The following is an 11322-nucleotide window of genomic DNA, read 5'->3' as shown; positions in this document are numbered from 1 at the left end:
GTGTCTGAGGCCAAATTTGAACTCAGGTCCTCCTGAATCCAGGACTGGTGCTTTATCCACTGCACCACCTAGCTGCTCCCAATACCCTCATTTTAAATGAGGAAATTGAAGTCTGTAGAAGAGGTCCATCCTTATCACTGTCCCCATTGTTGAAAACAAACATTTATTAAGTACTCATTATGTATACATAAATGTATTAAGCCCTGGAGATTAGGGGAGAAAAAAGAGTCATTTGATGGAATGCCTGGTAAAACATCATTATCCTCAATTTTACAGATGAAACAACTGAGGACCAGAGAGGTCCTATGACTTTCCTAAGCTCAGAGTCAAGTGTAGCTGCCTATGGGCAGTCGGGGCAGGCAGAAGTAGGCATCGGGAAAGAGGCTGAGGTTAATGGGGTTGCCATCTAGTCGAATGTCTTCCAGAGGCCTTCGGATATGCTGGCGGTCCTGAACATCACAGAAGGTGTCTTCAGGAATTGTCTGGATGTTGTTGTTCTGAGGAAATAGAATAAATTTAGATTTCCAGAGGGTTTGGAGATTTACAGAATGCTTTCCTGCAACAGTCTGGTGAGGTAGGTGGTAGATAAGACAAATCTACAGTTCCACCTTTGGGAATTGCTAATTTCCTTTAAGGTTCTGCTCAAACACTACATTACCATCATCTGGGAAATGATTCTGTATTCTTTTTGTACCAATTTTGCATCCACTTACCCATGGACAGGTTTCCCCCTCCTAGACTGCAGGTTCTTTGAGGGTAGAGCATATTTTGTTCTCTTAAAGTCTCTTCCAGCCTCCCAGAGTCTATGATTCTAACTGGCTGAAATCTCACCTTCTGATAAGACCCTTGTCCTGGCCTTCCCAATCTTGGGGCCCTACCTCTGAGATTATCTCCAATTGATTCTGTGTGTGGTCCCTTCCATTAGACTGGGACCATCTTTTGTCTTTCTTTGTATTCCTAGCACCTAGCAGAGTGCCTGATACATAGTAGGTATTTGGTAAATATTGGTTGACTTGAATTGGCAAAACCCACTAAGACTGTCACTATCTTGTTTTGTGATGTTGGGTTATATTTATTTGTCCTTCTCTTCCTCAGTTCCTCCAGTTGCATGATGGGGGAGAATCTTAAAAATAAGGATGCAGCATTGATGAGGGAGAACAGAAGTCAGGTGCTTACCCTCTAATCTATGGTATAATGGAGGGGGGAAAAAGACTGAATGTGGAGTTAGGAGGCCTGGCTTTGAATCTTGAATTGTGGTCAAATCATTTATCTTTCCTTAGTCTAAATTTCCCCATTTGTGATTCAATTTGGTAAGTTTATCCTAAGTACTCCTTATGGGCTAGGAACTCTAAGTACCAGGCATGGGGGATATAAAGACAGACAAAAAATAATGGTTCCTCCCCTCAGAAAGCTTACATTCTATCCGAGGGATACAACTTGTAGACAAGTAAGAAAACACTCAACAAAGTGATAAAAACTGATTTCAAGAAGGAGAGACTGCTAAGGACTGACAGGATCAGAGACACTGCTGCTCCATCTGTGGTTTGATGGAAGGTAGAGATGCTTAGAATCAGAGGTGAGAAGGCAGTGTTGGGGGGAGGGGTGGGGAGGAGCGCAGAGTTCAGCTTAGGCCAAGGCAGGACAGATGCAATGTCTTGCATAGAGAACAGATAGCAGGCCAATTTGACGGGAGCAGAGGGAGGGATTTGCCCTTCAGTTGGATGTGGTAGGCTGGGAGTTGAGTTAGTCTAGGAGTCAAGTATAGTCAATGAACATGTTATTAAGCTCCTGTTATTTGCAGCCACCATACTAAGAGCCAGACATTATTTCTCCCAAGAAGATGAGCTAAAGTCCAAGAAACAGTCTTTGGGTAAAAGGTGATTTAATAGAAAGGTGCCTTTCAAGGGAAAACCCCGGTACGCCATATTGTCTTCTCCAAGCTGGAAGGATCCCTAGCCACCCTAGTCCCCCTAGCCTCCATGGGGTGGGCTTTTCTCTCTGCACAGTAACGAGCATAGGGAGCTGTCACTTACTGTGTACACAGGTACAGCTGCTTTAGAGTGATATATAGCCTTTATATCTGGGTAAAGCAACTGCTTGGTTGCATATCTAGGTTCCAAATAATTCATAGTGCCAAATCTGATTCTGGCTGGAAACAGTAGCCATTGTCTGCTGAATACCTTACTCCCTTTCCTTTCTATTCCCAGTAGAGCCTGTTTGCATGGGAGGCTGTCTAAGGGGAGGGGAAATGGGATGGGACTCCGAGGCTGTTTACCACGGGCTGATTCTTGAGTTCTCTGAGCTGAGGGAAAAGAGGGGAGAGATAAAGGGTGAGGTCGGGGGAAAGGTGACATGAGGGCTGTGGCTTTTACTTTCTCAGGGACAGTGTTTGTTGCCCAGTGTTTCTCACAAATAGTCCAAGGTCAGGAAGAGAGTGAGAGACTAGATCTTGGAATTACAGGATTATAGACTTAGAGCTGGAAAGAACGTGAAAGGTTAGTAAGCCCACTCCCTTCATTTCATGGATGAGGAGACTAAAGCCCAGAGAGGGGCATTGGTTTGCTCAGGGTCCTACAGCCAATTGCACTTGAATCCAAGTGTTTGTGACTCCAGCCCTACAATCCACTCTAGTACTAGGCCTTTAAGTAATGCAGTGGATAGACGTTGGAATTAAAAGCAGGACAGACCTAAGTTCAAATCCTACTTTAGACATTTATAAACTGGGATTATATTCCAGTCACAACCTGCCTCAGTTTCCCTTTCTGTAAAATGGGGGATAACAGTAGCACCTATTTCACCAGATTGTTGTTCAGAAGAAAAAGCATACGTACAAAGCTTTGCAGACCTTCGATGCTAAATAAAAAGCTAGCCTTGACTTTGCAGTGGTTTTTACACAGCATTTTGCAGCCTTCTGCAGGGTCAAATGTCCTGGACTCCTGCTTTCCCCTTAACCTCTGCAGGGCAAGGTCCAAGCCTCCCTAGGGAAGGGGCTGTTCCCTTCTGGCACAACTGTGCCCCGACTCATACTGTGCTCAGAACTATTCCCAAGGGAAAGGGGTTCAGGGAACAGACCAGACACGTCCATTTCATTACAGGATGTTATTAATGGGAACTGTCAGCATGAGGGCCATGGCATGGACAGAGGCAGGGGAGGGTCAGACAAAGATGGATGTGAGGAAGAAGCCTGCCGGAACATGGGGATGGAGAGCAGAACAGAGGAGGAAGAGAAGGGGAAAGGAGGAGAGGGAAGGTAGAAAGTAGAGAAGATGAATTGAGAGATGGAGAGGAAAGAAGGGAAAGGGGGAGAAGGGATGGGATGAGAGAGGTAGGAACTGAGAGGAGAAGGCGTGCATTGGTAGGAAGAAAAAGGATTAGGAGAGAGATGCAGGAAAGATTTCTTTTTTAAAATCAAGACCAATGATTTCATTGGTATCAGAGACTCCCACCAAGGAAACACTTTACCAGTGCAGATCTACACTATTGAGTGTGAGGGTTTAGTGTCCAGGGACATTCTTTAATATAGGTTGAGGGGAAAGGGAGAGGTAATAATAGCCAGCATTTACATAGATTTTAAGGTTTACAGAGCAGTTTACATGTTATTCCATGTGAACCTCACAAACCTCAAGATTTCTGCATGATACATAGAGGGAGAAGGGAGAAGTGAGAAAGAAAAGGAGAGAAAAAGAGAGAGGAGAGATAAGAAGAGCTAGGAGAGAGATGGGGAGAAAAAAGAAAGAGGAACAATAGAACAATAAACTAAAACAGCTTATCTCCAAGGAAGCAGGTATTTCTTTCTGTTTTCCAATCTAATTGTCTACTGCTGTGAGGTCCCACCTGCAAGTGTAGAGCACGCAGGCTTGAGGGGAGGGGCACAGGGATGTAGTCCAGCTTGTTGTCTGAGAGGTAGAGAAACTGCAACTTCTTCAGCTCCTGGGGAGATAAAGGGAAGTCGTGCCCTGGGGACTGAATGCCAGGTCTTGGTGGGAGATGCCAGGGGACATGAAGGAGACCCGGCAGCTGGCTACTATGAGGTCTTGATAGGAAAGAAGGTAATTTCCATTGACTAAAGGGATTTTCCCCAAGTGACATATCAAATACCTTCTTAAACAAAGGGATATCATCTCCTAGTGAATCTTGGAACACAGCAATCTTTGAAGCACCAAAGAGAAAGGAAGAAATACAATTAGGCTGTAATGGATTTCCCGTGATCACCAATATTTGGGGGGTGGGGCGTAGGAGTCCTGGAGATTATTGAATAAATATGGTATTAGATGGTCTGAGTCAGGAAGCCAGCATGGCCCAGGGCTGCCCCAGAAGGATCACAGTCTCTGTTGCCAGGCTGTGGGGAGGGGGTGTGTGGATATGGGTGTGGGTTTTATTGTTGGGGAAGGGGAGCCCACCCTCAAGCTCTCTGGTAGGATCCCTGAGCTTTGGAGGTTGTTGAGCTGGGCATCCAATCTCACAAGACCACCGGGGAGCCTGGGCAGAGATTCCAGCTTGTTCTCAGGGATGATCAGTTCCTGCAGGGCAGGTAACAGGAAAGCATCATCTTCAATAGTGGAGATGTAGTTGCTGGAGAGGTCAATCCGCTTTAGTTTTCCTAGTGAGATATGGAAGAAAGGATGTATGTGTGGTTGGGGGGGGGGCAGTGGGGGAAAATGGGAATGAGCCGCCATTCTAAACCTTATTTATGTGTGCCTCGCCTCACCTAGAATTGCTAGAAACACAAGGAGGATGTTGGTCAGCTCTTCTCCATCTCCACCCAGAACAAAAGCAATGAAAACAGGCTTCATATGATGGGAAGGAAGAGAAGCTATTTCTATCTCTATCACTACATGTGATAGTCTGGAATCTCTCCCTGAAAATAAGATGGATGCCTGACTGTCCAAAGCAGTCCTATCCAGAAGCAAAGACAAATTAATTTACATTTATATAAACCATCATTAAGGTTTCTAAAGCATCCCTCATAACAGCCCTGTGAGAGATGGAGGACAAGAATTATTATCCTCACTTTACAGATGAGGAAATTGAGGATTAGAGCACAAGACAGTTAAGATCACAAGATATAGAACTTTAGGGATCAACTAGTTCAAACCCTTTATTTTGCAATTGGGGAAACCAAGGCCCTGACATAGGAAGACTTGCCCATGGGAATTTACTAAGTGGCAAAAGGAGGATTTGAACCCAGTTGTCCTGACTATAAATCTAGTCCTCTTACCACCATACCGCAAGGGACCTGTCTAAGGTCATGTTTCTGATAAATGTTGGAACTGGGACTGGAACCCAAATCTTTTGGCATGAAGTGCAGGGGTATTTCTTTTTTTGTTGTTTTGTTTTGTTTGTTTTTTGTTTTGTTTTAGTGAGGCAATTGGGGTTAAATGACTTGCCCAGGGTCACACAGCTAGTAAGTGTTAAGTGTCTGAGGCTGGATTTGAACTCAGGTACTCCTGACTCCAGGGCCAGTGCTTTATCCACTGCGCCACCTAGCTGCCCCACAGGGGTATTTCTTGAATGTGACACTCCATATTCTTGACTCTGGGCATTTTCACTGGCTGTCCTCCTTCCCTGGGATGCTCTCCCTTCTCATCTCTACCACCTGCATTCCCTGGCTTTCTCCAGATCCCACCTAAAATCTCATCTTGTGCAAGAATCACATCTCCCCTTATTGCTGGTTGCAATTTATCATTCAGTTGATTATATATAAGTTTATCTTCTTTGTATATAATTGTTTGCATGTTCCCTCCTTTATTAAACTGTGAGCTCTTTGAGGGCAGGGAGAGGGATTGTCTTTTCTTTTGTATCCTCAGCACTTAAGCACAGGACATTTAGTAGGTGATTAATAAATGCTCGTTGTAATTGACTTTTTAACTATGCCACATTTCCCACTTAGCTGCTTTCCTTTGGACTTCTCTACCATGACATGGGCAGCTAGATGGTACAGTGGATAGAGCACTGGGCTTGGAATCAGGAAGACTCCTCTTCCTGCATTCAAATCTGGCCTCAGACACTTACTAGCTGTGTGACCCTGGGCAAGTCACTTCACCGTTTGTCTCAGTTTCCTCATCTGTAAAATAAGCTGACAAAGGAAATGGCAAACTATTCTAGTATCTTTACCAAGAAAATCCCAAATGGGGTTGTGAAGAGTCTGACATGATTGAAACAACTAAACAACAACACTGTGACTATGCTGGGTATTTTATCTTTTTGCTCCCCCTTCCCACCTTTTCAGCTTCCTTTTGTTATTGACTGCCTGGACATGGGACAGGCAGACCTGAAGTTGCTGGATGACTCTGGGAAAGTTACTTAACTTTCCTATGCCTTAACTCTCAGTCTCTACCCTTTCACCGCTGCCCTGCCCCTGCAAAAAAGGTGGTGGGGGGAATACCTTTCCCCTTTCAGACTTCTTAAGACTTCTAGCAGAATGAGCCTATAATATCACCTGAAGCATTCAGGGAGAGATATTCGAGAAAACCTCACCTTGCCTCACTTTGTTTTACAGTAGCATAAACTAAGCCTTGAGTTAGGAGAAAATAGAGTGGTGTTCTTTGTCCCAGTATTAGTATATTTGACTAGACAGATAAAAAAATAACATGAATTCCCTCCCCATTAACCTCTCCTCCTCTCTCCTTCCTTCATCGCTTGCTGTAATGGCATACTTAGCCCTTTGAAATCTCCTGACTGGATCCGGCTGATATGATTAAAGCGGGCGTAGAGGTAGGTTGTCTCCTGGGGCAGAGGAGGGATGTGCTCCAGGTCCGCATCGTCGCAGTACACAGAGGTGCCCAGACACACACACACCAGGCAGGTGGGCAGTCCTAGGTCAGACAGAAGGCCAAGGGGAGGAGAATAAAGGAGCCCCATTGGGAGAGCCCTTCCAGCGGGCCTCGCTCCTCTCTCATTCACTCATTGAACAGGCATTTACTTAGCAGCCACTCCATGCAAGGCTCTGGGTATACAAAGACAAAAACCAGTCCCTGCCTCACAGGCCTTATAGTCTACTGGAATTCTTCTTGGGAGAACTCCAGGATGGAGGGTATTTCTGTCTGTTCCAGATGCCCCAGGGAATATTGCCCTGGATTGTTGCCATAACCCTTTCTTGGTACTGATGCTTCTACTAGGCTTCTCCCCTTCATAACTTGGGCATCCAATCTGTGTTAGTTTTTACTTGCTGAGATCCCCTGATACCTACACCAGGCTCTTTGCTCTTCCAGATAGACATCCCTTAATCCCCTCTAGGAGAAAAGATCCCAAAGGAAGGTGGCAGAAAGGCTATGATGGAGAATACCTTCCACGGGAAGCCCTTCCTGACCTTATCAGCTGATAGTGCCTTACCCTTTAAGGTTTCCTTCCATCTATCTTGTGCATGTCTTCTATATAATTATTAATCTATGGCTTCTCCAGTAGACTCTAAACTCCTTGAGGGCAGGGCCTGGTTTTGTCTTTTCTTTGTATTATCTGTACTCAGCACAGTACCTGGCATAGAGCTTAATGAATGCTTATTGACTGACTGATTGATTCCATTCCCCCCCCCCCCTCCACCAGTCATTCTCTGCCTGTTTCCTATTTATTGAACAATGACAAGCTTCTGGTCACCAGTGAAACCACAGCTCAGATATCTAGGGCTGGCACATACACAGGGGGAAGAATTGGGGTCAATAAGAGAAGAATTAAATCTGAAAAGTCATCTTTCCCCAGGTCAGCTGCTTCATTTGCCACCACTCCCCCCCCAACCAAGTGACAACCATAAAGTTATTTATCTTCCTTTACAGATTTTTAATTGTCACTAATCTAACTACTGCTCACTCCTGTTCCCCTTGTGTCATTGTTAATTAAGTCTAGGTAGCTCTGTTGGTGCCTCCTACTGACTTCAGAATCTTCTGACCACCCTCTTGGTCCTCATGCTCCTCAAATGGACAGGAGACAGACCAGATACATCTTCTCCCTTTGTGATCTCTGTCTCTCTGCTTCTTTCTCTCCCTATTTCTGTCTCTCTGTCTCTTTCTCTGTCTGTCTCTGTCTACCTCTCTCTCTCATTGTCTCTCTGTCTCTTTGTCTCTCTCTCTGTCTTGCTGTCTCTCTCTCCCCCTCCCTCCCTATTCCCTCTTACCTCCTACCCTGTGGGTCCTCTGTCCAAAGGAATATAAATTTTGCTGAAACCTTGTAGGTTATTTTGTGGTTTATGGACTAGATTTATTTTTTTCTCTTCCCTACTTATTTATTCTATCATTAAAACAACAATAACAACTATGTCTTAAACCTAAATCACCCTGGCTCTCACTGATTGGCCAACAATTGTTGTTGTTGGTCCTTCCAACCTCACTCTCTCCTCCAGAGCCATCTGGGTGCAGTGGCAAGATGATTAGATAGATAGATAGATAGATAGATAGATAGATAGATAGATAGATAGATAGATAGATAGATAGATACATAGGTAGGTAGATAGATAGATAGATAGATAGATAGATAGATAGATAGATAGATAGATAGATAGATGGATGGATGTAGATACTCATACAGACAGATATAAATGTGTATATATGTATACATGCATATACATAAAATATCAGTATGACTGGAGGTGGCCCTGGATGTTTAAGGCAATTGGGATTAAGTAACTTGCCCAGGGTCATACAGGTAGTAAGTATCTGAGGTGAGATTTGAACTCAGATCCTCCCAACTTCAGGACCAGTGCTCTATCTACTGCCATCTAGTGCCTCTTGGGCAACAACAGGCCCAACCCAGCCCAAGCTTCACTTGTTCATAGTTTGGTTTTTGATGTCTCAGAGTGAATGTAAATAGCAATTGTTTCTATTTTGGCCAGAAACTCTGAAGGTCTTCCTCTCTCACATCTATTTGGGGGGGGGGGGATAGGGGGAGGCTAGGTAAAAGAGGCCATTCTTTGCCTCTTTTCTTACCTAGCTGTAATCACTGAGTGGGTGTGGCCTCAAGCAAGTCGAGACCTGAGGCCTTTGCTTAAAAGGCCAAGGTCTCCTACTGCATAGGGCCTTCTCCAGTCATCCTGATGTATGTCTTGCAACTGGACCCAGATGGCTCTGGAGGAGTGAGGTTGGTGATCTTACACAGCCCTCCCTCACTTAAATCCAATTCATTGCAAGTCATGACATCACCTTCCTGCTGTTACTGGTCCTTTTTGAGAAAAAAGGACAAACAGTAAAAACAACACCACCTCTGTCTCTCCTCACTAACACTGACTCAGCCACTGTTAATGATGGCTTCAATTTTTCACATTTCCCAGCTACATCCTAGGTACTCACCCTGGGCAGTCAGTGAGTTAAGGATGCTAGATATGGAAGGCTTGGTGATCGAAGTCCATGTCCTTGGGGCCATGGTGGCCATTACTGTCTTGGTGGATGCGCTCATGATGGAAGGCGCCAGGGTGCCCACTATAGTCTGAGACACAGCACAAGTGCCCACACAGAAGTGAGGAAGGGCAAGCAGGGCAGGTTAAAAAAAAAAAAGGAAAGTTGTATTGATGCTCTTTATTTTTATATTACAGTCATTTCTGGATGTTTCTCTCCCCACTTCTTCCCTTATGATGAAGAAAAAAGAATAGAGCAAAACCAACTGACATGGTGACTGACTTTGACTATATCTATCTATCTATCTATCTATCTATCTATCTATCTATCTATCTATCTATCTATCTATCTATCTATCTATCTATCTATCTTACTGAGCCCATAGTTCCCTACTTCTCCAAGCAAAGGAGGCAGGTGAATTTTCTCATCTCTTATCCAGGGCTATGATTGGTCATTACAATTACATAGCATAAATTCTCTTAATTCACATTATTGTAGTTATTGTGCAGATTGTTTTCTGCTTCTGTGTACTTCACCATGCATCTTCTCATGTTTTTACAAATGCTTCATATTCATTGTTTCTCATAGTATACTAATATTCCATTACATTCATGTGCCAGAATTTGTTCAGCCATTCCCTAATCAATGGGTACCCACTTGTTTCCTTTTATTTTCTAGGGGAGTAGTAGATCTTGTCAGAAAGGGACTTCATGTCCAGGGAAGAGAAGAGGCTATCTTTAGACCAGGCTGAGACATAGGTGACTTTTTAAAAAATAGCTAAAAGAAATTAAATATGTCATATGTCAAGTATTATGCTAAACACTTTAAAAGTATTGTCTTATTTAATCCTCACAACAACCCTGAAGGTAGGGGCTATTATTATTCCCATTTTACAGATGAGGAAACTGAGACAGACAGATGTTAAGTGACTTGTCCAGGGTCATACATATAGTAAGCTTCCAAGGGACGATTTGAACTCTGGTTTTCCTGACTCCAGGCCCAGCTTTCTATCCACTACAATACTTAGCTGGTATAGATGAGGAAACTGAGACCCAGAAAAAGAAAGTGACCTATCCAAGGTCACACAGATAATGAATTGGAAATAATGGGATTTGAAGTTAGATCTTTTGATTCCAAATTCAGTGCTATTTCCACTGTACCATGGAGCCTCTCATTTAAGAGGGGAAAATCATACAGGAAAGTAAACTAAGACAGGGTGAAAAGAAGTTGTGACATCTTTATCAGAGGGAATATGGGGCATTTTCTCCCTAATCTCCAATAAGATAGAGTTTGTAGTTCTACTTGGAGGCAGAAGGAGAAAACAATGGTCTCTCACAAGCCCCACTTAATTTGGTGACAGTTGATAAAGTAAATGAGGGTTCCCTATTCTCCAGTTGCTGAGCCTCATCTCAGGCACATAAACCCTAGGGCACCCCAAAGGATCTCCTTCATTACTCAGAGAGAGAGCCAGAGGCCTATTCCCATGACACAGTGAGCTGGCAAAGGGAGGCAGGCATCTTGCATCTTGGGCCTAGTCAGACCTGGCAGCGAGTCCCATCTAGGCGAGTCTCACCTTTGGGGTCAGGCCTCCATAGTCACTCTTTATAGTTTGCTCTTCATAATTGCTCAGGTCATAATTATCCAGGTTTGGGTCATGGCTCCCGAGTTCTAGATTGTCATAGGCTGCCCCTTCATCCTGGGGTTGCTCCCGCTTTCCCCCTCCATCCATCCAGGGTGGCATAGCCTCTGTTTCCTGGATGAAGAGGGCTATCAGCCCCAGAAGAGTAGGGATCCTCATGGTGCTGTCAGTGGGGAAAGGGGAAAGGAGTATGAGGTTGGATCAACCCAAACAAACAGACATTTAACTTAACACATATTCTACATAAAATGAGAATGAGAATTGTAATATTCCTTGAGCAGCAACTTGGCATGGGAGAAAAGCCCTTAGAGTCAGAGAGGCCTGTTGCTGATCCAATATTAGCCATGTGGCTCTAGCCAAATT

General features: G+C 44.2%; 1 protein-coding gene across 1 annotated transcript in view; it reads right to left on the bottom strand.

Moving 5' to 3' along the window:
- Positions 1–326: 326 nt before the first annotated feature.
- Positions 327–11322, bottom strand: part of OPTC (opticin) — a 53481-nt gene continuing 42485 nt past the window's right edge. The window contains exons 2-7 of the mRNA XM_043962870.1: positions 10894–11122; positions 9276–9411; positions 6657–6815; positions 4401–4600; positions 3835–3930; positions 327–497 (exon numbers count right to left, since the gene is read on the bottom strand). Coding sequence (XP_043818805.1) covers positions 327–497; positions 3835–3930; positions 4401–4600; positions 6657–6815; positions 9276–9411; positions 10894–11118 — 987 coding nt within the window. The 5' untranslated portion in view covers positions 11119–11122. The remainder of the gene's footprint in view (positions 498–3834; positions 3931–4400; positions 4601–6656; positions 6816–9275; positions 9412–10893; positions 11123–11322) is intronic.

The sequence above is a fragment of the Dromiciops gliroides genome, chromosome 4, assembly GCF_019393635.1.
Source record: "Dromiciops gliroides isolate mDroGli1 chromosome 4, mDroGli1.pri, whole genome shotgun sequence".
In the NCBI taxonomy this organism is placed as follows: domain Eukaryota; kingdom Metazoa; phylum Chordata; class Mammalia; order Microbiotheria; family Microbiotheriidae; genus Dromiciops; species Dromiciops gliroides.
This window is presented reverse-complemented; position numbering and strand designations above follow the sequence as displayed.